Here is a 27,223-nt window from a genome sequence, read left to right on the forward strand (position 1 = left end):
TTCTAGTATTATATCTCATAAAAGACAATGTTTAAATTTATTGACTGATACAAATTCATTCAATTTTCCTGAGCAGCAACTCAGTGTTAGTTACAAACCCTAACTTCAGACCACAGAGCAAGTCCAGCACTAGCTGTATTTTTCTGTCTCAAGTACAATATCTGCACCATAACATCAGTACTAGGAAAATGGGAATTTCACCTGGCACACGTGACTCACCGCATCCCTGCTGGTTGATTTCATGATCTCGCTCAAACCAATGCAGACTCCTTGCCTCTCATCGCTCTTGTCTGATCTCAGTCCATCTTCCAGGATAGGAATTATTTCAGGAAGGATCTTCTCCCCTAACTTTCGGACAAGGTCTCCTAATGTCCGTGCTGCAACCTGTCCCCAAAAACATATGAATTATTTTCCTTTTTCATAAAACTTTAGAAGGTGAACTGTGAGCAAACACTCACTTCTAACTGTATACTATTGTCCATAGTGCAGACAGAGCAGTAGGAATAGAAACAGTTTTACAAATAACCATTGAAAAATAATTTTACTGTCATTACAATCACAGTTGCCTTCAGCAAATGGAGAACTCAGACATGCTTATGCTCAGAACAGTTAAACTGATGACAGCTTTGGAATGTCTTATAGAGAATTATCCTGTGCTCCTCAGGAGTTATTTCCTACAGTCACCTGCAGGATCAGGAAGGCACAACTCAATTCCTCACCGTTCGCTTATCTGCACAAGTACTGGCCAGGAATTTCAGCAGAAGCCCAAAGAGTGTTGGCAGGATTTCCCGCAGTGTCCGAGGAGTGTTTGAGACAACGATTTTCCAGACATGTAAGGAGGCCTGGCGCACCACCAGCTGCGTGTCCGAGCGGCCCATGTACAGCCCTGCCAGCACCCTGTTCCTCCTCTCCACTCCCAGAGCATTAATGATAGCCTGGAAAGAAATAGCACAGAAATCTATTATCTGCCCCTGAAATCTATAAAAAGAACAGAATACATGATTATTCAAAATGTCTTTCCAGCAGGCTATCCGTGCTGATTTATAACAGGAGAATTTGAATAAATAAAGGCACAACAGGCAAGAACAGCTTTACCTTGTTTGACTGGGCTGTTCCAAAGTTGTCATCCTCTGAGGCAGTTTCTGTGGTCATTTTTCCAGTAACTCCTGAGATATGGAATAGAAGATCTCCAAGGAGCTGAACTGAGCTGAACCTGGCAACAGGAGTAAGTCAAGTGTTACAAACAGGGCTCTCAGGCAATACCTGTCCAGTTCTGACAGGTTGTCAGCTACAGAGCAGAGCTGAATGTGAAGCACAGCTGGGTCTGCACTGAAATGCTGCAAGGGCTGATGTGTAACATCAGTCTGCCAACATGGCTGAAAGCAGCATGATAAAGGGAAAGGGAAGGAATGAGTTCCAAACTGGAAGGGCTGAGAGAATTTTCAATCAAAGCAATGAATCCGAGAATAGCCTTGACTCTAAAAAGGAACAAGACACTGCCTGCATCTAATACAAACAACATTCACCTGGGGCAAGAGTACTTAGCAGCAGTCAGCTGGCACAAATCATTTAGTGAAGCTAATTTTTGGGCAACTGCTATTGGCTGTGAGTGCTCCACTGTGCATTTTCATACACAGGAGAACAGTAACTTGCTCAGCATTTGGAGAAATGAAAAGCAGTATACAAGGGCTAAATATTGCCACATCAACTGCCTTGGAAGTGCATTTCAGAGTCACTGCCAAAATTAATAATCCAGCATGAATACTCTGCAGGTAGTAAAAAACCTGATCCAGCCTGGTAGGGCTTTGCAGACTCAAGTGCTGTAAGGCATCATACTCAAATCAACAAGCAAAAAGAGACACTTGTTTTTGCTTCACAGGAGGTCTCTGCATTTCTTTTGAGGAGCAACACAGCACCTAAATCACACCAGTTTTTCAAGCATGGAAGGGAAAGGTTTGTGGCTAAGCTGGTTCTGCCTTACCTTATCCTCCACAAGTCATCAAAGAGCCCATCCTCGAGCTGTGGCAGGAGCAGAGCAATGGCAGTCTCGGCGTACATGCTGATGATTCGCTGCCCCGCGCGCAGCGCCGTGTCCCGCACAAACTCGTTCTCATCTGCCAGGGCCTGCACACAGGCACAAAAGGGGCTCTGAAAACTCGGCCTTGCAGCACAATACACAAAAGCAACAGGAGGAAAACACACCATCTCTCTCCACCATGAAAGCCAAGTGAACTACAGAGCTGTTGTGAAAGCACCGAGATGACTTAAAAAACTAGTGACCACATGTAAAAGACAGCAATCCAGTAACTTAGAAGAAATAATTTATAATTTAAATTCCCTTTCTTTTTTTTCTAGTAGTCCAGCCAAGCTAGACAAGTCTCTGCACATCCCACAATTACTGAAAATGATACTTAAAATGCTCTGGAGGCTTCTTTTTATTCTCTGGTAAATAAAATTCTTCCATTTTGCTACATACCTTAAGGATACAAGGAATGATGGGACCAACATAGGGAGTGAACTTGTCTCCAAAGGTAATTGGCAGGTAGTTGAACATCATGATATAACCATCTCGTACATGTGGAGCAATATCCACTTTACTGGCAGTCGCTACAATCTCTGGCATAAGTTTCTCCAGCTTTTCTACCCCCAAACCAGCCATAACTTCAGCCAGACCTGGAAGAAAAAGGCAGGGAACAGAGCTGATACACACAAGAAACAAGCAGCTAATCTGATTTAATATGAGAAAACCTGAGCTCAGAGCTCACACACCTTGAGCTGCACCAGAGCGATCCACTGAGCTCTGCTCGTATGTTAGTGTCTCCATCAGCCATGGCAACAAATCCTCAAAGCAGGACTCTCCCATACCCTTCACCATGGCCCCCAGGGCCTTGGCAGACACTGTGCGCACCTAACAGACAAGAGAAACACAGATCTGCAAAATGTCCAGTCAAAGGTGCTACAGATGTGCCAGGCTGATTAGGACAATGTTTAACCTAATGCACTGAAAGACAAACTGTGTTTGTACAAAAGACTTACTTCAGGTACAGGATCCAACAGAGAAGCCTTCAGTCCAGGGGTCACACTGGGTAGGTATGGAGCCAGATCCTAAAACAAAGAGCCCGAAAAGTCAGAACCAGATTCAAAATGAGAGAAAACAGTCATCTTCATGTAAAGGACATTCACCCCTTATAATCAGCTAATATCCTGAGAGTTTAATTAATTGCTCTCACAATACTGCAAACAAGCATAGTGAATTATTCTGGAAGTCCAAGAAACACCAGTTTTGTGCAGATCACTCAAAACCTTTTTAATGCTCACTCACAACCCTCACAGCAGTTTGTGTCTTAGGAAAATCCAATGCTCTTAACATTTACACAAGGTTTAAATGTAGAGATTATCAGCACAAAAATTAAACACAGATCTTCAGCCTACAGTCAGGTCCTACAAATACTTTTCAAACAAATCCTGGACCCATTTGTTAGCAGCTGATCTGTGTTTCACCTGTTTGTTTGTTCAGGCATTTCTTACATGGTAAAAATTACAAGACCTTTTTGCAGGGATAAATGGATAATAGCTAGATGACCAAAGATGACAGTCTTAAGCATCTGAGAACTGTCACTATCCTTAGAGTCATCTGCTTATTTACATACATTTAATTAAGAAGCTGCATAGATTCTAGTATTTTCTACCTTAACAGCAAAATCTTCAAGCCAAATAAATTTTCTCTAGTCCTTGTCCCAGTAATCAATTAGAATACAGTTAGAGGGCATTTTTAGCACTGTACCTTCTGGTCAGTCAAGGAGTACATGTTCCCAATGATCTGCGCAGCCATTTTCCTGGTGTCTGTGGAACGATCCTGGAAAGCTCTCTGAACAATTGGCATGATCAGTGCTAAGGATGGAGCATCGATGAAATGGACAAATTTGGTATCCAACAGAGTCTGCAAACACTTTTGAGTCTTCCTGGAGGGGTCAGTGAGAGCATCCAACAGAACTGGAGCAATTGCTGTATATTTTTAAAAAGGAGAGAAAAGACTTTATTTGTACATAAACCAAAATCATGTCAGGATGAGCTGGTGTGCTCTCATGGGATATTTTATGTCCTTCCAAAGCAACGAGCAGCACAAGAACCGGGGAAACTCTATTAACTTCAATTGAAAAAATGGACAGGAACATTTAAAAAGCCTGAAAACAGACAGCTGCTATCAAGCTTTCATGTTGTACTTCTGTAGGATTCATTTAATTTCTATATAAATTTGCATTTAATCCTAAATACCATTAACCTAAACCTTGCTATTATAAACCACAGTGACATCAGGACATTACAGATCCACAGACAGGTCTTACCCAGGATCTCTGGATTCCTGATGACAGACCCAATCTGCCTGAGAGCCTGCTGCCCAGCATTCTGCACCTTCACATGGGAATCTGTCAGCACTTCAGTGAGTTTGGGCACAATGTTGGGTAAACAGGAAGAGAGTTGTTTGGGAGCACAGTATGCCATAGCCCCCAGCAGTTCCACTGACCCTGTGAACAAAGTACACCAAGAAAAAAAAGATGAAAGAAAGGACAAAACACAGTATTAAGAATTGACATGAGATGATAATCACATTTACTTCAAACTCAAATCTACCAGTCAGAGAAAACAAAGAAAGGCTGAAATGCATTAAGTCACTCTATGCCACCTAAAGACACAAAAAAATACTTTTGCTTTGTACGAGGGAAAAGGAATGTGTTAAGAAAATTCCAGGTTCTGAAGTACGACTAAAGAGACAGGATACAAACTGTCCCTTGAATATGCAGTGGGGAAAAAGGTTACTCAAATGTGTCAGGGAACTCAGCTGTAAAAAGCTGGAGAAGTTCCACAGTCCCTTATAAGACAATATACAATCATGGCCATGTGTAGGGATGAAGGAATACACAAGGGGGATGACAGCAAAGGGAACTGTGGGTCACTCTCAATCATATGAGGCACATATCGGTCCATACCAGCTTTAGTTCTCCAAGATTCCTCTTCTAGGGCTGCAAGAAGTGATGGCAAAACCAGCTTCACTCCATGAGTACTCAGATTGCTCATTACAGCTTTGGCACAGTCATCTGCAGCCTCCAAGGAGAAGAGAACACTTATAAACTGTGACACAACACTGTTTTCCTTCCTCTGAGACTCTCTGGGAACAAAGCCTTCATGTAAATAGTGTCTCAGTACAATGATGCAGCTGGGCTAAGTAGCTCCCAATTAATGACCAACAAAATCAGATGCTTTCAGTTACTGAGAAGATCAAATTGTTATTAGTGGTATCTCAAGGGATAGGTCACCTTCTCTATTTGCCTCATTACAAACAGGATTCATATTCATATCCACTCCATCTGGGTGTTTTAACACTGTGACAGCAGAAATTTAAGGCACCTTACCTCTCGCACATACTGGTTCCCATCTCCAAAACAAAGCAGCAGGTGAGGCAGCACATGAACCACATAGGGCTCAAATAGCTTCCCAAGCATACTGCAGAGCATCTCGAAGGCAAAGAGAGCCCCTAATAAACCCAAAAAGGACAGAGGAAAATAAAACTTTATTTAAGGAGGACGGGAAAAGAAGATACAATTTGCTAAATATTGTTCCAAAAACACTCCAGTCTCACAGCTAAAGTGTCTTGCTTTCTTGCCCTTGTGGCTTGTGCTGTAGTAGGGATTTGTGGCCTCAGAAAAGGAGCTCTTCCCCAGCAACACCTGCCTGTGGAGGCAGGAGAAGTGGGGGGCACATCCATATGGTCTAGGACCAGAAATCCTTCTTCCATCACAATGTGAATCGAGCAGTTTTGGGACACTATATACAACCAACAGCCTCACAAGAGATACTTCCCATTTCTTTCTTGCCAAACTTTAGTAAAATAAATGTAGCTCAACCAAACACAGGGGTGCAGGAACTTCACCTGACCACAGTGGTAGTAGGTACAAGAGAAATGCAAAGTATCTGGAGGGAAAAGCTCCTGTCCCTTACCCTCCCGCCGGCGGAAGTTCTTCTTGTCCTGGATAGCATCAGTCAGTGTGGTCATCATCTCCTGCTGCTTGAGAGAGAGGATGCCCAGGCCTTTCACCAGGCCTGCCAGACCATAGGCTGCACCTTTGCGCTCAGCATACTTATCAGACTCCAACAGCAGCTGCATCAGCTTCTGGATCATTCCTCCTGCATCCTCCTTAATTGCAGGCACTAGAGGTGGTAAACAGCTTGCCACTGACTCTTGAACCTGTAAAACAATCCACCAGATCACAAAACAGTCATTACTAACATAAATTCCCCCTAGAATGTACCCCAAGTGAAACCTTTCTGTCACCATTTTTCATCTCTCTGCCATCCCCTAACAGTATCCTGGTGTTAACCTGCCTCTGTGTGGAACCTGACAACTCCCAAAAGCACCTACCTGCTGAGATGGGGTGGACAAGGCTGCTATCAGTTTGCCAACAATTGGTTTCACTTTAGGGTCACTCTTGTCCAGATGTTTTGCCAGTGACCCCATCAGAATGACCACACTTTGCCTGACAGCATCATAACTGGCATCATTAGGAGCATTTTTCAGGAATTCTTCAAACACTGGCAAGAGAGAGTTAACATTGTCCTGAAAAACAAAACCACAGAACTTGCCACTAGAGTCCACTCAGAATGAGATTTGCTATGCTCAGTGGACTTGTTTGTTCTTCTCTGAGCCAACAACTGAACAATCACACTGTATTTACAGTTCATTTCATGTGTCACATCACATAAAACCTTGTACCATCACAACAGGCAACAAATATTTCCTGCTAGAGAGAAATTAGCTCTTCAAAACTAGAATCCCCAAGCCTGCCAGCATGATGTTCTGCCAGAAGCAACACAAGCTCCCAGGCCTGAACATCAGTGCCTGCTCCTCTGTTTGCCCCATGTGCCAAGGGAGAGCAGAAACATCAAACGAACTTCACACTGTTTTATAAGAAACATGATGAAAGAATGAATGATATGAAAATACCCAACTTTCTTGGGCTAAACTAAAGAGTACAGGTATCTGTCCAGAGGTGACTGGCACATATGAGGAAATCAGAAGCTAAGCAATTCACATGCTGCACACCTTCCCCATCTGACACTGCTGGGAAAGAGCTGGCAGGGAGAAGGATGGTCCTCAGTTCCTCAATGTTTTAAGTTTAATTAAGCCAACAGTCAGCAAGGTTTCATGTTTTGCTTTTGCATGAAGCCTGAAAAGGATTTCTCATCTTAACAGAATTAAAAGATCCCTGGTCTGATTTTACTTTCATTATTCTAGTTTTATAACATTTTAACTCCAGTTGATCCAGGGATATTACATTTTATAGCAATGACAGGGATGAACCACACTTGGTCAACACTAGACACTAACAGAACAACTCCAAACACAAAAATTCCTAAATGAAAGTTTTCAGCTATTACGAGTAACAGCAACCTCTAAGAAATTAATATAAATTAAAAAAATTTAAAAATCTACAACACAGTATCTACATATCCATATCTACACCTTTTTTCCACTGATAAAGATAGAAACATTCAGACTTACTTTGCCATGAGTATTGAGTGTTGAAAGAGCTGCATCCAACATGCACTTCCTGACCTCAGGACTGCGATCATTCAGAGCATCCGGCACAAAAAACTGAAAGAGGGGCTTCACCTGAGAACTGTCCAGATGCTCTGAGAGCTTGTTAAGGGCCAGTGCTATGCCACACCTGTGAAGAAGGTGATGAGCCTGTGAGCTTACTGACTTCTCACAGAATTGAGAGCTCACAATCACATTTGCTATCAGCAGCAATTACAGAAAATGAGAGCAAGAACCATTATGGAAACAAAATGCCTCAGAGTGTCCAACCGCTGTGCATTTCATTACATAACTCCATGCTGCAGTCTCCCACAAGGACAACAATCCCTCAGCCATATAATAGCTTTTATCTCAATTAAGCTTTAGGGATACTTGAGCCAACTTTGACATCAGCATCACTTCAACTACTGCTGAAATGCAGCAGCTTTACAAGGTACATCAGCATTAAAGGATAGATTAGCTCAAGGCAAGTACCAAACAAGATGATCTCCAATTAAACCTGTACAGAACATACAAGTAAACAGAAAGTAATTATCCAAACTGGAATCTGGCCAGTTCATTAAGGCCTGCACTGCTGCTCTTGAAACAATCAATGGCCCATACAGAGGTGGGAACATGGTAAGCTAAGACAAAAATCAGACAAGTCTGAGAGGGAAAGACTGCATTTTTAACAGGACATAGAGATAACAATATCCAATATTTTGATGGAGTTCTACCTGCCCCCAGTTTGCTTGAGGGGCACAAATATTCTCTACCAGAAGGACACATGAAAACAGCAAGTCAATACAACTGCCTGTAATTTCTTCTTCTAAATAAAAATCAAAAACATTTCATTTGGATACATAGGAAGTGATGAGATCAAGCTGAATATGACTGTACCTTGCTTCCCACTGGTCAGGAGGTGATTCAGATATCACTCGTCCCAAAGCATCCAAAACTGGAGGTGGCCTCTGAAAAGAGAAAAGATTTCATTAAAATGCCTTTTCCAAGGATAGGCATGCAAGGAATTTGTCAACCATACCTGCAACACCATTTGATAATACTGCACAGACTTATGATACCACTAGCAGAAGAGCAGGGTAGAAAAACAAACAGAAAGCAAGTTTTGGGTCAAAATTACTTCAACTGACACTGCCCTACCACAGCCTTTCTGTATCACCTAAGGCACCCCTCCCACCTGTCCAATGGTGCCATTAGTGGCTGATAACATGAAGTTCAAGACACTGTCTGAACTGTCTGTGCTAAGCTCAAACAGGACAACAGCAGATTCAATGCACATCTTCAGGACAGACAAAAGGAAAAGCGACTGACACAAAATAAAGCAGCAGCTCATGTCTGTCAACCCATCAGGGCAAGAGTACTTACATAGAGCTTCTCCTGGTAGATCTCTGTGAGCTTGCTCATGACCTCTGCTGCTTGCTTTCGGTACTGAGCTACAGCTCTGGAAAGAGCCTCAGCCCCTGCCTGTCGCACTGCCTCTTCATGGTAGATGACATCTTTGATCAGCAGGGAACACAGGTCAGGCTGCAGCTCCAGGCCCATGGACTCCCACAGCCTGCAGCACACACACAGAGATGATGGGTCACCCTTCAGCAAAGCAGCCACTGCCACATGTACAAGCGGAGTGACCTCCAGCTGTCCTCCAGCTGTCCTCCAGGTGTGGGGCAAAACCCCTGAGTGCAGCTCCGTGCTGTGGGCAGAGAAGAGGTCCCCCTAAAACCCAATCAACAAAGAAGAACCCTTACCTCTCTGCCAGCTTCTGAATCTCATCTTCAACATCAAACTTGACTACCCAGAGGCGACGCAACAGGTTCAGTCCATTCTTCTCATCACTGTCTGGGGTTGGTAGAACCATTTGTAGTTCCATCAGTCCCTGAATTAGTTAACAGGAAAATCAGTGCAAGGATCTGATTTTTAGAAACAGATGCTTTAAAACATTTAAAACTTTTGGCAAGTCAAGCTCTCAGTGGTTGGAAGTGTCAAAATTCATGTTTACTTGTGCCTTACACTGCCCATGGAAATAGGTGAGATGGTGGGACTCAAGAACACAGGCAGGTTGCAGAGAGGCTCTGGTGATTACAGTCTGTTCTGCTTCTAAGTACAGACAAGACAGCTCAGGTGGGATAAACTCGAATTTGTTTCATGGCAAAAAACACGAACCACCCTTGAGGTTTTTCTTTCTGTGTTCTCAGAAGTGACTAAACCCGAAGCTTTCCAATAACAGGGCCTAGTACAGACAGGAATTTTTTGACAGCTTCTCTCTTTAAGACTAAGCTCTATCCAATTGTAAACAGAAGGTGTTAAGTAGTCCTAATTATACCCCTTTAAGGAAACAAAGGTGTGGATAAACCCAGAGTACTCCTTTTTGCAGATAAATCCAGCACAAAGAGCATGACTTGAAGCATTATTCTTCAGACTTGCCTCTGACACACTGCCCAAAGCCTGGCACCACAGCTGAAGCCTCTCTGCATCAGTGTTAGAGAAGATTCACCTCCCAAAAACTTAATGAATTTGGTGTGACCCTGAATGATTCCCACCTACCCTGAGAGCTGCATCTCGAACGTGCATGCAAGGAGACTGCAGGGCCTGCAGGAGCACATCGATCTCCTCCTGCTCGGCGTAGGCGCAGCCGTCCTCACCGCTGCTGCTTGCGCACAGCGCTGTCAGCGCCTCCGAGGCCAACACCTACAACAGCACCAGCAAGTGTCACAGATTCCACTGCACCATGAACTGCTGTCAAAGCAAGCGCTGAGTGCTGTCACAGCAGAAGAAATTCCCAAAGTGCAGTGACAAAACCGAGACGTGACAAGTACAGCCCAACTCTTTGCTTTATATTATTGACCTTTCTGCCACCTCATCCCTTGCAACAAACACTCAGAGGAGAGACTACTGAGCGGATCTGGAAGAGCAAGGCCTTAGAGAAAGAAAAAATGTCACCTCTGGAAGACTGAAGAATATATTTGGTGCAATAAAACCCACAGAAAAAAAAGATGCAGACATTTTAATCCAAGAATACCATAAGCAGAGAAGAAAACTGGGACTGTATCAACCACCAGCATCACAGACTTAAACCAGTTGGTACATTTCCCTCATTTAGATGCTGATGAAACTCAGGGATAATCCTGACTGTGGTTACGAAGCTGAGCACTCACCTGTAACCGTGGAGAACCCGTTCCTATCACCCGGGTCAGCAGAACCAGCATGTCCCTGCGGGGCAGCAACTCTGGGCCTTTCTGAAAGGTTGAGGGGAGAAAAGGGCAGGGAGAGAAACGAAAAAGACTTTTATCTTGTGATTTCAAAGTGCCATGGCTATGTATGACACTCCTTAAAAAATCCCACTCAAAACCTAGGGCTGGACAGATACGAAAACCCACGGCAGAAAACAATCCTATACAGTTAACTCTAACTTGGAGAATTCATCTGCTTTGTCCAGTTTACACATCAGCTGTTTTATCTCGTGGCTCATCTGAAGGAGGTCATCTGACCCCACAGTTCTCACCTCATCCACCAACAAAGACTGGCCATCTCCTGATGATCTCAGCTGAGCATGGACTGTAAGAATCTGCAGAATCTTGACCAAGAACTCCTCCTTGTCTTCGCTGTTATGGGGTGTCTCAGTCATAACCGTCTTCAGGAGAGGAAAGACTAAGGAAAATGCTGGAGCTGATAATGGGGCAGCACCTGTGAAAAGTAAAAACCATCCTCTGAATGCAGCTGATTCTCCCATGACTTGGTTGATAATACTGACTGGTATAAAATGTACACTTGAGTAGTTCATTATAAATATGGCCAAGCTTCAGCCTCATGCACAAAAATGCTGAGTAAACCTAAGCATTTGCCACTTAACAGCACCAACAGTGTAGCTCCAACAGTGACTTTTAGCATTTCAGTGTTAGGTTAAGGGTAGGACTTGATGATCTTAAGGGTCTTTTCCAACCTAAATGATTCTATGATTCTACCTGGTTTCAATTAGAGTCACATTAGGATTCCAAATGACTACCAATACCTCAGGAGTATAGAAATACATACTGCAAATGGAATTGAAACAATTAAATTAATTAGATAGTCACTGATAAAGTTCATTTGTCCCAAAGCAAGGCCTTGTTTGTCAGCTGCATTTCCTTTAAACACTTCCTACCAACCTAGCTAACCTGTCATTCCAGCCTTCAGTTGGATCCTTGAGAATTAAGTCCTTCTAATTCTGGTGCAAGCTCCAACTCCCGTCCTATCCTTGAAAAATTAAAGCTTTTGGATCCCTGCTGTTAAAAGATTTTGCTCCTTCCTTTCTACAGGGCCTTGGCTATAGCATATAACAAATGCTGCTTCCAGTCCTTCATTAGTCCAGTTAATATTCAAGTATCAGTTGTCTACAGAAAACATTTCCTTTCTATATCCTATCTGTGCTGACAGAGAATACCCAAGTTTAAATTTCTAAATGCAGATGAAGAGCACTGCAGATACAATACTGCAGTATTAGTCAGCTTATGTAGGGCAAAAATACTGCAAAAGTAGTTCAAGGGAGAAATATTAAATCCCAAACACATCCTGAGCTCCTATTTAACATGAAGAGCTTCAGTAAAACCCTTTCTATTTCTCATGTGGGATTTTTCTCTCTGTTTGCTCAGTGTCTGTTTGCTTTTACACTTTTATTTTTTAATTATTGGCCAGATATTTTTAGCCTTAAATTACTGTCCCTCTAAACACAGCATAAGAAAGCAAGCTTTACTGGAGAAGAAAAATGTTCTACTGTCTCTAACAGTAGCTGGTATTGACCAACATGAGAAAGATTAGAAGATGTATCTTGGCATTTCAGCAATGAATAATAAATTCTATCATCCACATAACAAGGAGGTGTGGTGTCTCTCAGGTCTCATAGTTACCTAATAAATTAATCTCTACTAAATCTTATCACACAAGTTCCTTCCAAAGAACTTTGAAAACGAGCAAAGAACCTTTGGGAATATAGTACGGCTTGTCCAACAAAGTGCTGTGGAAGCTACTGCCCTTCTCTTGCAAAAATGGGAAAAAAATTAGATATTAATTTAATTAAGCAATACAGGAAGTCTTGAAGGACTGAAAATATTTCCACTATTTTCTGGAAATAAGCCTGAAAAAGGATTAAAATATTAATGAACATGCACTTAGTATGGCAATAAATTTCCCAGTGGAGACACCAAATTATCACTGAGATGGTCACCACTGAAGGAGTCATCAACAAGGCCAATGGCCACTGGCTGGCTGTGACAGTGACATGTGCCACAGTCACACCACTGAACAGCAAGAGAACTGAATTATGTGGCTAAGGGACCAAACAGAATCCCACATTTCCCTTAAAAATATATAGCATCTACAACAGCAGCTTTTGATTGGGTTATTTGATGAACAGCTCCAAAGCCTGGGTGAAGTGAACCACCTCTACATCCCTGGAGTACACCCTGAGACAGCCAAATCCATCCCAGCCCCAAAGAACACACACCAACCCTCCTCTTCTGTACTCTTATCTTCAGTGGAGTGGCACAAGTACTTGTGCACTCTGCTGTGAAGAAGATTCTGGAAACAACCTAAATTAAAACTAACTCCAAGAAATAAAATTTAAAAAAAAAAAAATCAAGAAAAAAGGTTTACTTTCAATCAAATCATTACCTTGCACTGTAAAAACATTGGTGCTTGCCTTCATGTTACAGAGTGGAGAGAACTGCTCTTTCTACAATCATGCCAGTATAAAATATTCATGAACTGCAGCACCACACAGCAAACAAGCAGAGGCTATGGGCACTTCACTGCTGTGATCACAGATAACAAGCAATTATTTTGTCTCTCCACTTAGTCTCACCAAATCCCTTATGCTAAGTGGTGTTGAAAGGCAGGAGCTGTCCTTGGCAAAGAAGAGCCTTAATTTCACTGCTATTACTTCTGTATGAACCATTTTAAGAAAAAATACTGTTATTTCATTTCTACATTAACTATAGTTGCAACACCACTTCTACTACTACCAGCAGAAAAAAACACTTAAGGTTTTTCATATCTATGAACAGCCATCCAATTAAAAAAGATAAAGTGAAGTTCTGATTGCAAAATGTAATACAAACTCTGAAAACTAAAACAGCTCATAGTTATTGGAGGTGGCAGCAGTGTCAGCAGGATGTACATTATCTACCATAGTTCATACCTGGTTCTCCCTTGCTGGTTCGACTGGGAATGGTGTGAGCATGCAGCAAACTGACCACTCTGTTCAGAGCAATAGGCAGCTCCTCCTGACACCAGGATTCATCTAATTCACACTCTGGTTTCATCAGGCGCAAGGTCACGTGGCTTACTAGAGTACCTGGAATGGAAGAATAAAGAATCCATGAGAGGCCTAGACCAAAAATTCCTCAAGAGAAAAAGGCCCAGGAACACAGACCCAAGAACTGTAACAAAGCTCTGGGCAAGAGCCCAGGCTGCAAAGAGGCTCAAAGCAGGAAGCCCAGCCCAGGGCTCTCAGGGAACAGATTTCTTCATGTGTGTGAGTTACCCATACCCTCCAAACTCTGCAAAGGGAAGATGGTCCCACAGTGACCAGCCGCTCCTCAGAGCAGACAAGTCCTTATCTTTGGTCCCAGTCCTACCCAGCAGTAGGATCTCTGGGAAATCAGTCATCTCCCTAAGCACTGTTCCAGGTGGTTTTTCCTCTTGGCTTTCTGTGGATCTTACAGATCCACCATCTGTAAGAGCAAGAATTTTCACCACCATCAAAATGACACACCCTGCCCTTAAACAACAACTGCAAATACTCACCAAAGGTTTTCAGTCGAGCAGGCATGACACAGGAAGCTAAGGAAAGAAAAGGCTTCTTAATCCTTGGAGCAGCCAAAGGAGATCGAAAAAGTGGCAAGAAGGAACTGATGAGACCAGGGATGTACTGAGTGAGACCAGGAGGCTTTTTCTTTATAACAGTGTCCAGGAGTCCTAGAGCTGTTTCCAGTTCATTATCAAGCTGTAAGAGAAACAATTACCATAAAAAAGCTCCACTGGGAAAAAAAAATTAGGTTGTTAAATCTCATTTCTAATAACAGAAACAAATCAGTGATTGATACACCATATTCTCTCTATCAAAGTGATTTGGGTTATGGTGGCTTCAGAGGTGGCAAAAAATGCAACCAAAGCTCACCTCCTTCAGCCGTTTCCTTATCTGAGCCTCCCTTTCCAGCTGTGCATGCATCAGCTCCTTCTGTTTGCTAGTCAGCTGCACCTCATCCTTTATTCCCTTCTTCTTCTTTATCTCCTGCAACAGAGAGCCAAGGTCATCATTATCTGGGAGCTACAAACACCATCCCTTCAATTAGTTAGAGAAGCAAGTTGTAAACAGGGTTTTTTGCAATTTATTTTTAAAACAATATCAAAATATCCTTCCAAGTATATTCCTCTTGAGTGAAGACACAAAATGGAAATACAAGACTTAGGTGTCCCTTTAGCAGCACAATGTAAGTTTCTCCACATTGCTCACAAATTATTTGATATCATTAAAAAATGCTGTCCTGTTCATTTACAGGGGATGGTGTGTCACCCTCCTGAGAACTAAGAGAAGCCAAATTTTGTTAAAAAAATGGGATACATACAGATAGAAGTATTCTAAGTAGTTCAGAGAATACTTCCCACCTACACACATATGCCAGAAGCCATGGAACAACATATGACTTGCAGTGAAGATGCTGACCAGCCTGGCATTCCTTTTTCCATCAACTCACCTCCTTCAGCTCCAGCTCAATGATTTGTTCCTTGAAGGAATAAGCTTTGTTCTCCCTCTTCATGTTAGCCTTTTTCATACTATCCTGTTGAGCACTGAGAAGGAAAATTAGAGAAAGAATCAGCACTGCTGTGGACTCAGGACCAGGCACAAAAATCCAGGAACTTCTGTGCAGAACAAGCATCAGACACACCCAGTCACCCACTGGCAAGAATAACAGATCAATCCTCAGATGCACAAAGAAACTATTAAAACTTACCTCTGTATTATAGATTTGTCATACAGCTCTCCTTCGGGTGTCTTCATGATGGCAAATTCCTCTCGAGTAACCTGGCACAGAGCTGGATTCTCCATTGTTGCTGAGATAGTGCTGATGAGCTGTGGGAGCACTCTGCCAGGTGAAAGCAAGGAGAGAGACCCCACTGCATTCATAGATGACTGTCAGGAAAATTAAGGAAATAACATAATCAGTCTTGCTTAAAATTGTCTCCAAAGCATATGCCCGCTAAGGCAAATTCATTGTTCAGTGGGTATCTGAATCTCATCTAAAATTCTACACAGTTGCTGGTACATTCTTTCCCTCTTAAATCCCAGCTCTTTCTCCCCAGAGACATTCTCTTCTAACCTCCTTCTTCCCCACCTTTTAGACAGCTCTCCTTCCTTATAGACCAGTTAGTACTGAATTCCTCCAAGATAGCTCCCAAAATGAACACAAGAAAAGCAGTTTATCACCTGGTTCTCTGGACTGTAGGTGGTGATCCTGGGCAAGATGTCATTCAGGTGTTTGGTAATGAACTCTTTAGGATCTATCTTCATCTTGATGAGGAGGGCTGGCCAAAGTCCTGGCTGCACTGCCACTAGCAAGAAGAATAAAATGAGCATAATAAACAAGAAACAGGTTGCTGGCACAACAAAAAAAAAAAGGTACAATAAAAACTCATATATTGGCCATGAGTCTTATCCCTGCACTTACCTACAGATGGATGATGGCTCACCAGCAGCATCTCCAGGGCCAGCTTCTCTGGCTCAAAGGAGTCCACATCCAGCCCTGCCACACTGGAGATGACACAGAGGGCCTCATGCAGCACACGAGGTGGAATGTATGTCCTTCCCAGCTCTGACAGCTCTCCCGCCTCTGTCACCAGCACCTCGTGAGGCAGAATCTGAGTGAACAACATCAAACCTTCCTGAGACCTGAGCACACTTCCCCACAGTAACACCAGGCTGAATGCCATCTCCCTCAAGTTTTCAAAGGAAAGAAGGGGATACAGGATAACAGCAAAACCAAAGCACAGGGATGACAGTGACAGTAAGATTAAGAATGGAGGACTATACTGGATTTGGCAAGCTGGAGTAAAATAAAACTAAAATGATCACTTCTGGCAAGGATTCTGGAAAAGGTTGAGCCAGCTGGCTGGGAACAGTATGCTCAACTTCTGCAGTCTGTAAGCCAGGGCCAAAGAACCAAGATATAAAAAAGGAATGAAGCACTTGGTCTTTCAGCAGAGATAAAATCTGCATTAAAGTAATAAAAATACATGGAAAGCTACCTCCCCAAAACATTCTGAGTATGTCTTTTTATGCATGTAAGAAAGACTAGGCATACCCCAGACACTGACACTGTGATGTGCAGTAATCCAGGAACCAGTGGCATTCTAAGAGATCATCTGGAGCTGAATCCTGTTGACCATCAGGCTGTATGTCAATGCTAGCAGCAAACTGAGGGCATCTGTCTGAGCAGACACTCGCTGGCTACTCACCTTATGAGAACTGAGAACCACTTTGAGCTCCTCCAAGAGCCCATAGGCCAGTTTGTACCCTCCCAGAGAGGACAAGAGCTTCTTCACTGTTTGGTGGGCCTGCCTGCGGACGTGCCAGGTGCGGCTCAGCAGCACGGCCACCAGGGCACGGTGGTACTGCCTGCAAACACAGACACACGGGGTTAGCCAGGGAGGCAGCTCTGCAACCAAGGGGACACAAAGGCACCAAGAGGTCAACATTCTGTGCAAATCCCCAAGCCCACCCCACCCAGTGCCCACAGCAGCACTCTGGGGTCAGACAGGGATCGGGGACAGCAAGTCACCGTACGTACTGAACTTTGCTTTCGGGCAGCCGCTGTGCATGATCCAAGAGCAGGCGCTCTGTCAGCTGCAGCACTGTACACATGGCTGGGGGAAAAGACAAATATTTAATATAGCATGAGACTTCGTAAGGAAACAAATTTTTCTACCTGAAAACAAATGAACAGCAAGCAGGACACATTAAAATAGCTCCCCAAGCTGAGCCTCTACATAATCTTCTCATTGAAGCCAGAGACAAATCCAGCTCAGATCTGCCAAGACTGGGAACTGAACCATGATTTCATTGAAATGTTGTTAGCTGCATCCCAGGACAATTTTCCTGACCATTGTGTGTGACCTATTTTGGTCTAAGTTGACAGAGCAAAGCAAATTATAAACACCACGCTCAGTGCTTCAGTTCTGTTAATTCCTGAGCCCTGCCAAAATGGCTTCAGTGGCAATGAAATGGGGACTGAGTGTCAGCTGTCACAAGGCCCTTCCATTTCTTTATCATTTGGAATGATAAATGAGCGATAACTCAGATTCATCAAGAAATAAATTAGTTAGTTTCAAACTTAGACTAAAGCTAGTGTAGATGTACTCCTGAAGAGTATACAGCTCATTTTAATCTGAAAATGTATGCTCCAGGGATCATAGAACAGGGCTAACAACATTAGTTCTTGTCAAGTACGAAGCAACAGAGTTAAACAGCAACTGGAGATACACTAACTGCCAATTTACCTTCCTCTGAGGCAGACTGCAAAAACTTCTCAGATGTAAAAATTTGTTTTTTCTCATCCAGAATCAGCTGCCAGAAACCACTCAGCTTAGACTCTGACAGGAAAAGAACAGATGTCCATCAAGGATGTTTCAAAATAAGTCAAAACTCATCAGTACACATAAAATACAGTAGAATTCTCTCTCCTGAAATCCCTCAAGTTACTTCTAGCCTTATTTGTCTTCAATTCTAAAGCCTCTCATTTCTCTCATGCAGAATTATAAACATGCCCAAAAAACACCTGCTGACAAAAATACTTTTATCTGACTTATATGTGTGAAATGTAAAGTCTGATTCACCTTAATCTTTCATAGGGCAAACCTTCCTAGAAGTAAAGAAGAAGAGGGAAGTGGTGTGTTGCTTCTGGTAGAACACAGCTGATTTTATATCCTGGCAGATGTATGAACTCAGAGAGCTCTTGTAATATCCTCTAATAGGAGACAGAATTCCAGTCCCTCTGCCTTCCAAAGGTTTGTAAAAACACTACCCAAATAACAATCAAGCAATACTCCCAATGCATCAGTCAAATCTGACCATGCAAAGTCAAGGTGAACATCTCCTGTCAGAATAAAGAGGAATATTGCCCTATGTGAATGGAAGCAGGAATTTGCAAAGCCATGGAAGAGTAAAAACTCCTAACTTACATAAATGAGAGATGGGAATTAATCTTTCCCTGGTTTATAGAAGACCAATGATTCTCTGTGTAGAAACTATACACAGATTAAGAAATAGCATCACCTGCACACTCTCAAGAAGTGTTAACCCTCAGAACCTGTTTATATTGGATTCTGACAACTGTTTTGTGACCTTACCAGTTTGTCCCTCAATTACAGACATCCTGCAGATCAACAAAGCTGCAGCAACTCCTTCAGTTACCATGGGAACCTGAGTACTTTGAGATGCTGCTTTTTCTGCTGTCTGGATCAGCATTGGCAGCAAGTCCATTCCCTGCAATAATGTGTCACCTGAGGGGACAAAAGAGACACATTACAAAATAACAGTCCTCACTTTAACACCGAGGTATCAATGGTTTTTCTGCTGCCAGGAGACAAGGAAAGGAATCAGACACACACTGGGAACACTGAATCTCCCAAAGTATTTGCCAATCACTATCATTATGCAACTATGAAAAGCTCAATGGCAACCACTTCAGTCCTTTTCTCAGAGACAGAACAGTTCCATCTCAATATATTAAGTTTCTATTCATGGGATGCAAAAGAAAATGCTAATTCAGTTACATTAAAGGAATCACTTCAAATCACAGGAAGTCTGACTTCAAAGATTAATGTTTCCCTAAGAGAGGGAAAGCAAATTCCTGGCAAGCCATGACCATCTGTTTCATTTCAAACATTCAGAAGTTAAGGAATCCCAGAGGTCTACAAATATGGACGAAATGCTGCAGTCAAAGGGGGCAGGACCAACAGATGTAAATCTCTAGAGGATCAACAAAAGAGAATAATTCCTCAAGTTCTTCATTTCAAACACAGGAATTTTTTTTAAAAGTTTCCAAGAGTCACAGCCAGAGACCAGTGGACCCTGAGCAAAATCCTTACAATTTAGGTGTAAAACAAAAATTAGGCAATCAAAAATTACTTTGAGATCTATGAAAGACAGTATGATGAGCAATGATTTCAGTTATACAAGGAAACAAACCATCTTTATAAACCTGAAGGCAAAAGAGAGTTTAAGGAGAAATATGAAGGACGACAGTAAATAGGCATTGCCTTACAAAATCTTTCCTAATCTGCACAGCTCTCTATATCTATAAGAAGTACAAAGGTTGGTAACTCTTCTCCTAAGCCCCACAGCCAAGAGTGATTAACAGCTGCCCAGTTTTACCTTTGAAGGAGGCTAGCATGCACTGCAGGTAGGCATGTCTCACCGCTGAAGTTGAGGTTTTAAGGCTGAAGGCTTTCTTTAGCCATTCTACCAGCTTTTTAGGAACTTCCGTGGTGAACCGAACACACCAAAGAGCCAGGACAGAGACTGCATGAACCAATGTGCCTTCATGGACTGGGGAGAAACACAGATAGTTTTCACATCAGTTCAGCAATTGCAGAGAGCACAGAACATAAAACAGAAAGCAGCTAACATCAGGATGCAGGAAAAGAAGACTTGCTCCTGACAGGCACAGCACAGTCTCCATGGGGTTGCTCATCAAAACAGGGCAACAGATACTGGCAAGAATCCAGATTTATCCTGAATAAATGTGAAAATTCTGCTCGAGATGAAATAGCTTAGCAAACCCAGAACAAAGGCAAGAGGTCTCACCTTCTTGTTGCAGGAAAGGGATGAAAAGTTCAGCCACAGTTGCACTCAGAGCCTGGCTGGAGGGTCCAGAAACCACGTGGTGACTAAGGCTGCCAATCCCTGAAAGAACAGAATTCTCTCAGCAGTTCCCAAACTACCAGCACAACATCTAAAACCAATCAAGAATGACCCTTCACACTTCAATCCTTATACAGACATCTCTTGTCACTGCATCTGGATATCACATCCACCATGTACCACACTGCCAGATCTCTGTCTTCACTTTCACTCTGGGTGCAAGTCATCTTTGAATAAAATTTTTGGCCTACCAGCCAATTATTTTCCATGAGTAGAAAGTCAGGAACTGGTATGTGGTATCCAGCACCCTCTATGGCTTCAACTACAGCCAAGCCATAGAGTGACAGGCAGGAAATCCTAAAGGCTGAGGTACAGATCCCTTCCATTCAGCCTTCTGCTCGATTTCTTCCACTAGAGAAGCAGCTTTCTTCTAGGATCCTCACCTGAAAGGACACTCATCTTCTGAGCAACAACTGTCAGCTTCCCCTCTGAGCCTGCCAACAAAATCACAAAGGTGACAGGTGATTGCAGGCAACAGCTCTGTGTTATATCAAGAATCTCCTCCAAAACACAAAAGCTTGCCCCATTATCCCTGATCCAGGCTGAGCCACCCCTTCCATACAGGCAGTAAAGAGAACAGAAAATATACATAAAACTCCTTGAGGCTGTCAAGCCTTGATCCATCCCCACTGCTTATCCTTTCCTCACCCCCTAAGATGGCAAAAAGGTGCCTGCCCAGCGACTCCACAGCCGAAGGATCACTGCACTGCCGAGCCAAGTTCTTTAATGCCACAACTGCTTCATCCATCAGCTGCACGCTGTTGGATTTCAGATGACCTAGAAAATAACACATGAGCTAAGAGATCCTTACAACAAACTGCATAAAATCAGCAAATAAGGATTATCTTTACATGTGGCTTAATGCAGCTTCTGGAACCATCATGTGAACTATTCCAGTTCCATTTTACAGCATTATCCTCCCTCCCGCCTAAAACAACCTTTTCACCAACAATCAAGCTGTTGTAGGTACAGCCAGAAAGTTCCAGAAAGCTTTATTCTGAATTTGTAATTTCCTCCAGAAGTGAGAATACTTACTGGCCAGTCCTTTCACAATGTCTAGAGCATACTGGCTAAGATCCAGGTTCACAGATACGAGCAAGCAAGAGATTGCTGACAACATAAGAGATAAAAACAGTTATTTAACAAAATGTGATATGCCATTAGCATTTAATACACTCTTCCCCACAGTTCACATCAAGAGCAGACAGAGTAGTAAGGAGTAGGAGTAAAAAAAACCTACTGAAATTGATGCCCAGTGAACAGAAGAATTCAGGATTGTTCTCAGCACTCGGCTGTGAAATCCTGTCCTTGGTGCAAGCAGTAACTATCACGTACCCTGACATTTGGGATCACATCACAAATGTTGCTTCTGCACATCTAACCCTTGGATTCCAGACAATCCTGCCTGCACTTGGGGACCAAAAGCATAGCCCAGAGTGACACTGCCCCAACAGCTCCAGAGCACTAAGGATCTAGGCTCTTTGACAGAGCAATGCAGAGATGACAGACTCACTTTCAATGACGTTCTCAGGACTCCGCAGCAGGGATTTCTGCAGAGTTGGCAAAACAGAGTCCTTGAATTCGGCATGGGACATGTAGCGAAGCAGAGGAGAACAGCTGTCCTGCAAAGGGGACAGGGCACTCAGCACAGAGCAGTGCTGCCTGTGGGACAACATCACAAGTAGCTCTAAACACTGTCTCACCAGCACATGCTTCTGAGGCTTTGTCTTGCTCATAAGGATGGTCTTCAAGTAGAAATCCAGGAGAGCACTCTGAACAAGCAGAAACACCAGATTACAGCCACATCTCAACCTGTACACAGTTCCCAGCACACTGGCAGGTGCCAAGCTGGACACCCCAACTCCTCTGAAAACTTTCCTTCCACCCTCCCATGAGCCAGTGAAGCAGAGACCAGTGCTTCCTGCTCTACCCTGAGCCCAACAATCAAACCACACTGAGAGCTACACGCTGCCTTTCGTTCCCACAACAGGGACAACGCAGGAAGTTCTATGTTGGACATCCACAGAAATGCACAGGCAACACCAAAACAGCCACAGATTTGGCACCTCCTCTCTGAACACACCCCAGAGCTGCTGTCAGAAGTGCAGGACTACTGAATTGACAGATAGTGAAACCAGGGTAGATGCTAAGTACCAGCCTCATTAAGAAATCTATTCAGTCCCTTCTTCATCATAACAAGAGGTGCTTCTTATTCCCCCCAGAAAAAGCTGTACAACAGATCTACCTTGTATCGTTTGATAATATCCATCTCCTTCTGGGCTGTGCAAAACTGTACCACAAGTCCCAGCATTGCAGCGTAACTCTGGTTTGGTTCAAGCCCAAGAATGACAGATAGGTACTGATCCACCAGATCCTGGTTCTTAAGAGAAAAAAAATAAGGCACATTAACACCACAGAACAGAACAGCTGTAGAATATGGTACATAATGTAAACATCACCTCTTTCCACAGCCTGTTCAACTTCTTCACAGCCCCATCCACCGCCTGCTTGTGAGAGCCTCCCAGGACTTCCAAAAGGAGCAAACACTGAACCTCCACCTGCCAAAGGCAACAGCCAAAAAAACCTTTGTGCACCTGCTTCTCAGAGTGCTCGTATCAAACAAGACATGCCAAATGTCCATGATTGTCAATGATTAGCTGAATCTGCTTAAGTCTTTAGATCATCTAAGTTCTTCCAACAAGCTGCCTTGGCTTTTATCCCACACCTCTGAGCAGAACCGTGCCTAACAGTTTTGGAAACACTGCAAACAGATCACATCTCTTCTTAAAATCTTAAATTCCCAGTGTGGTATGAGCAAAGTCACACGTTTGTGTAAAGGAAGGCAAAAGCTCCTTGACTTTGTATGACAGAGTATCATACAGAGATATTTCAAGGGAGGCACAAGGACTTCATGCCACACTGCAGATGCCCCTCAGAGGCACCAGGAGCCATCTCTGTATGCAGAGCAACTGCACAGGTGCAAGACTACCCCACTCATGCTTTAGACACCTCCTGCTTTCTCCAGGGGAACAGGAGAGATCACAGCACACCAAATCCCCCTCTAAACTTGGATTCTAACTTGGCGTTTTCAGTTACATTCAGAATTCTTTGCAACATTGCAGAAACTTAAAACACATTAGAAGTACTTAAGTCCATATCTGCTATGGGATATTTCTGAAACCTTAAAGAACCTACCAGTTTTTTCCATGTTTCTCCCTGTCTCTTGTCAGGTGTTGGAAAGACTGTGCGTACAAGCAGGCATGTCCAGGAGAGTGCCAGCAACGCTGCAGATCCACTGCTCTTACTGTTGTACAAACAGGAGAGGGAGATAAATCTACACTTGCCAGAACATAACTTACACCTACTAGACCATTTCAGACCCATTTTGCCCAAGTTACAACAGTACCTGACTGACATGTAATTTTATCACACAAAAATGCCGTTAAAGTCTTAGTTTTTAAAGGAAAGAATCAGCCCTCAGAAGTTGGTTGTTTCAGCTCTGGTTTGACACTCAAAGCTTCCAAATGGCCCAAGAGGCAGCTGAACATTTGGCAGGTGATGAAATCCCCTTTCCTAATACTTTTGGAGACTGTTTCTTGAAAGAGTTTGCTCCTCATCTCCCCAGATCTGAAGTTTAACAAAGGCCAAACTGTAACTCAGCCCCTATCTACCAGCAGCTATACCAGAATATTTTCTCTGCTTTCCTAGGTGACATGAAGAGGTAAAAGAACATCTGAATGGAATTAACAGCTTTGTCTCTAAAGGCTTTTAACACCTCTGCCAAGCAGCAGCAGCAGCCTCATTCTGAACAGGAGGAATCACCAGCAACTTGGAACTGCTTCCACCCAAAGCCGCTCACCTGGGTACTCCAGCCTTGCTGCCAATCCCTGAAGACTGAAGTGAGTGCAGCAGGTTTTTTGCCGTGGCCTCAGGCTGGGATTCTGCGAGCTGCTGAAGGGCCAACTGCAGAGCTCTGCGTGACGCCGCATCCCTGTGACAAACACGGGTCATGAATTCCTAAACCTGCCACACCGCACCGTTACCACCCCTGCACCACACTAAGGTGTGCCCTGCTTTCTCATTTCAGCAGCCAAGCTGTTCTGCAAAGTGGAGAAGCTTCTGGCAGAAACTTCCACTCCCTTCCTCAAGTGACAGCAGTTATGTGGAGGCCCTCCAGCAGATTGTAGAAGAAAATAGGTTCTGAACAGCTCCTCTACAACAGACCATGATTTAATCCCACCTGAAATTGTCTAAAAGGTATCTAAAAGACAGCTCAGCCTTGCTTCACAAGGACATGGGTGTTCATTCTTCCAAACTGAACCGCAGGATTAAAGTTCTAATTTCAAAATTAAAGGTAAAATGCAAGGCAAATATTGTAAAACTTTTTAATGTCAATCCTCCCCTGAGAATGTAATTACAAGATGACATTCTTCAGTGTCATATACATCTCTGTGACACTGCATGCTAACATTTCCAGATGTTCCAGACCAATTTAACTACTAAATACTGATAGATTATATAATACATGCTTTCCACATCAATTTACTCACCGGTATCGATGCAGAGTAAGGCAGAAGAGTTTGCAAAGGCCTTTCACTGCACCCTCTGGGAGATCTGTAACAATGTATTTCAAAATACTTCATAAATCACTGAGCTCTTAATCTTTAACACAAACACGATTCACTTCATGACTGAAATCAGTAAACTGCCTGCAGCTATGAAATTACTTGCAAAAATCGTAGTAAAAGTTTGCTTTTTTTATACATTATCTGCATTTTTTTAAAAAATGGTAAAACTGGAACACATGAAACATGGTCATCTTCAGAAAATGAGAGAAGTTTAAAAAATTTGCTTCAGCTGTTTTATTAAGACCATCTGTAAGCTTCCACACTCCCCATCTCCATATATGTGTGTATCCCTAAAAGAACAAGAGTCATGAAAGAAACTCCACTGATACACTAATGAAGAACTAACACATACAATGCTACAACTACTGACTGGAAAAAGCAGTTGTGCCAAAAGCTGGGGTTCTGAGCTACCCACAAATCCCATGCTTGGAATTAACCCTGTGATGGAAGCACTGGCTCAAAATGCTGCCAGTCCCCTCCTTCAAGCAAATACCCCTCACACAGCCTTTTGAAACAAAACATTTTAACATTCTCTTCCACCCAGGTAAGTTAGGTAAAGGTAAAACTTTTACTTTTCCCAGAAATGCATTTTCCCAGCTCACTGAGGATCTCTCTCCGCTCCTTCACGCTGGCTGTAGTTACTTTCACTGCAAACCGCTTCAGTGTGTCAGAAATCTAAAACCACAAAGCAGAAAAAACATCAGACTGCCTTTGATATCAACCCACAGAACATAAACCAGGGTAAGCAGAACATGTCACTTGCTGCCACATGACCCCTTAGTGGCCAAATGTGAGAATCCATCATCTCATCCATTAAGGGTCACTGTGCTTCACACACTGTGAAACTCCTTCCCCAGGGCTGAGGGATGACTGCTCTCCTCTCATCCGTGCTCTCATGCTCTGTAAGAGACACTTACCCCTCTAAAAGTAACACAGAGTAAGAGCTAAGACTCCTAATCTGGAGTACAGGACCTTTCAAAGCCAAAAATAGTAACTTTCAGAATTCAAAGGAGCTTTGCCCTGTGTTATCTCCTGAAGTCCAGCTAGTCCTGAAGGAGCACTCGAACTGCAGACAACCCAGGGAGACCTACACACCCAGGTTTTCTGCAGTTAAATAAATCAAAGCACAGCTCTCCAGGAAAGGCTGACCAATTTTATATTATCTTTCTGAAAGGCAGTGAATAAGCATGTCTTTAGAAGCTCATCAAAAACTGTTCCTTCCCTTTTCAATCCTTTTTGAAGGGCTCCTCAAAACTGCTTTCAGTGAAGCTTTTTGCCAACATGCTGGAAGGCTAATCCTGCACAGTGGCTTCCTGACCTTTAAAGTCCATCCACACCTCCCTGAGACTGTGACCATTTCACACCCACAGGTCTCCTTAAAAACTGTCTGGAAGCAGTGCTGCACCTCTGAACAGTAAGGCTGGGTTGAGCTGCAAAGGACGACCAACAATGTCACTGACACCAGAAACAAAAAAAAACAGCTGCTGTTATGGACCTGCTCTTCTCTCAAACCTTTCAATTACATGAGTTCATCATACGCAAACTCAAACCAAGCTGCACTTACTCATGCTGTTTAATGATGACAGGGAGATGTGCAGACATGAAAAACGTGTTAAGATTATCCTAAGTTTAGAAATGAAAAAATATAAATTATGTGTAACACTACAGGACCTCACCAGCATCTCAGCCACTTACACAAACTGCAAAACCTCGACTACTCACCGAGTGTCTATGGAAAAGCCTCTGGGACATGCTTCACCAGTTTGCTTTTTATTTTTATTTCTTAGGATGTTTATGTATACATTACACAGCTAGCATACCAGCAATGCTGCTGCAAACATATACAGAGGACAAAAGCAGTATTTGTACAAGGACCTGTCGCTGAGCAGACTGGGATAGGGAGCATGCCAAGCCCCTCAGGACGAGCCGGCGGTCCCAGGCAGCCCGGGCACAGGGAGCGCTCACACGCGGCCGGGCGGTGCGAACCGGGAGCAGCCGCACACGGCGCCGCAGCCGGGCGGGACGCGGCTCCTGCCGGGCCTCGATGGG

The 27,223-nt window shown here is 43.3% G+C and overlaps 1 protein-coding gene across 2 annotated transcripts in view; it reads right to left on the bottom strand.

The window, feature by feature from the left end:
• Positions 1-27,223, bottom strand: part of GCN1 (GCN1 activator of EIF2AK4) — a 38,076-nt gene that overhangs the window by 10,557 nt on the left and 296 nt on the right. For both annotated transcript variants that reach the window (XM_015643778.2, XM_015643777.2), the window contains exons 2-45: positions 25,747-25,849; positions 25,097-25,160; positions 24,406-24,537; positions 23,742-23,850; positions 23,006-23,104; positions 22,792-22,926; positions 22,250-22,318; positions 22,060-22,168; positions 21,582-21,656; positions 21,195-21,323; positions 20,930-20,980; positions 20,430-20,528; positions 19,998-20,171; positions 18,971-19,123; positions 18,122-18,214; positions 17,413-17,488; positions 17,081-17,240; positions 16,294-16,483; positions 16,053-16,177; positions 15,580-15,758; positions 15,322-15,415; positions 14,745-14,858; positions 14,372-14,570; positions 13,764-13,919; positions 11,094-11,275; positions 10,747-10,827; positions 10,136-10,279; positions 9,340-9,467; positions 8,960-9,149; positions 8,474-8,544; positions 7,559-7,724; positions 6,419-6,613; positions 5,998-6,244; positions 5,412-5,533; positions 4,989-5,103; positions 4,347-4,526; positions 3,785-4,005; positions 3,037-3,105; positions 2,770-2,908; positions 2,477-2,673; positions 1,982-2,124; positions 1,096-1,213; positions 720-935; positions 220-384 (exon numbers count right to left, since the gene is read on the bottom strand). In XM_015643778.2, coding sequence (XP_015499264.1) covers positions 220-384; positions 720-935; positions 1,096-1,213; positions 1,982-2,124; positions 2,477-2,673; positions 2,770-2,908; positions 3,037-3,105; positions 3,785-4,005; positions 4,347-4,526; positions 4,989-5,103; positions 5,412-5,533; positions 5,998-6,244; positions 6,419-6,613; positions 7,559-7,724; positions 8,474-8,544; positions 8,960-9,149; positions 9,340-9,467; positions 10,136-10,279; positions 10,747-10,827; positions 11,094-11,275; positions 13,764-13,919; positions 14,372-14,570; positions 14,745-14,858; positions 15,322-15,415; positions 15,580-15,758; positions 16,053-16,177; positions 16,294-16,483; positions 17,081-17,240; positions 17,413-17,488; positions 18,122-18,214; positions 18,971-19,123; positions 19,998-20,171; positions 20,430-20,528; positions 20,930-20,980; positions 21,195-21,323; positions 21,582-21,656; positions 22,060-22,168; positions 22,250-22,318; positions 22,792-22,926; positions 23,006-23,104; positions 23,742-23,850; positions 24,406-24,537; positions 25,097-25,160; positions 25,747-25,849 — 5,976 coding nt within the window. The remainder of the gene's footprint in view (positions 1-219; positions 385-719; positions 936-1,095; positions 1,214-1,981; positions 2,125-2,476; positions 2,674-2,769; positions 2,909-3,036; positions 3,106-3,784; positions 4,006-4,346; positions 4,527-4,988; positions 5,104-5,411; positions 5,534-5,997; positions 6,245-6,418; positions 6,614-7,558; positions 7,725-8,473; positions 8,545-8,959; positions 9,150-9,339; positions 9,468-10,135; positions 10,280-10,746; positions 10,828-11,093; positions 11,276-13,763; positions 13,920-14,371; positions 14,571-14,744; positions 14,859-15,321; positions 15,416-15,579; positions 15,759-16,052; positions 16,178-16,293; positions 16,484-17,080; positions 17,241-17,412; positions 17,489-18,121; positions 18,215-18,970; positions 19,124-19,997; positions 20,172-20,429; positions 20,529-20,929; positions 20,981-21,194; positions 21,324-21,581; positions 21,657-22,059; positions 22,169-22,249; positions 22,319-22,791; positions 22,927-23,005; positions 23,105-23,741; positions 23,851-24,405; positions 24,538-25,096; positions 25,161-25,746; positions 25,850-27,223) is intronic.

This window comes from Parus major, chromosome 15, assembly GCF_001522545.3.
Source record: "Parus major isolate Abel chromosome 15, Parus_major1.1, whole genome shotgun sequence".
In the NCBI taxonomy this organism is placed as follows: Eukaryota; Metazoa; Chordata; class Aves; order Passeriformes; family Paridae; genus Parus; species Parus major.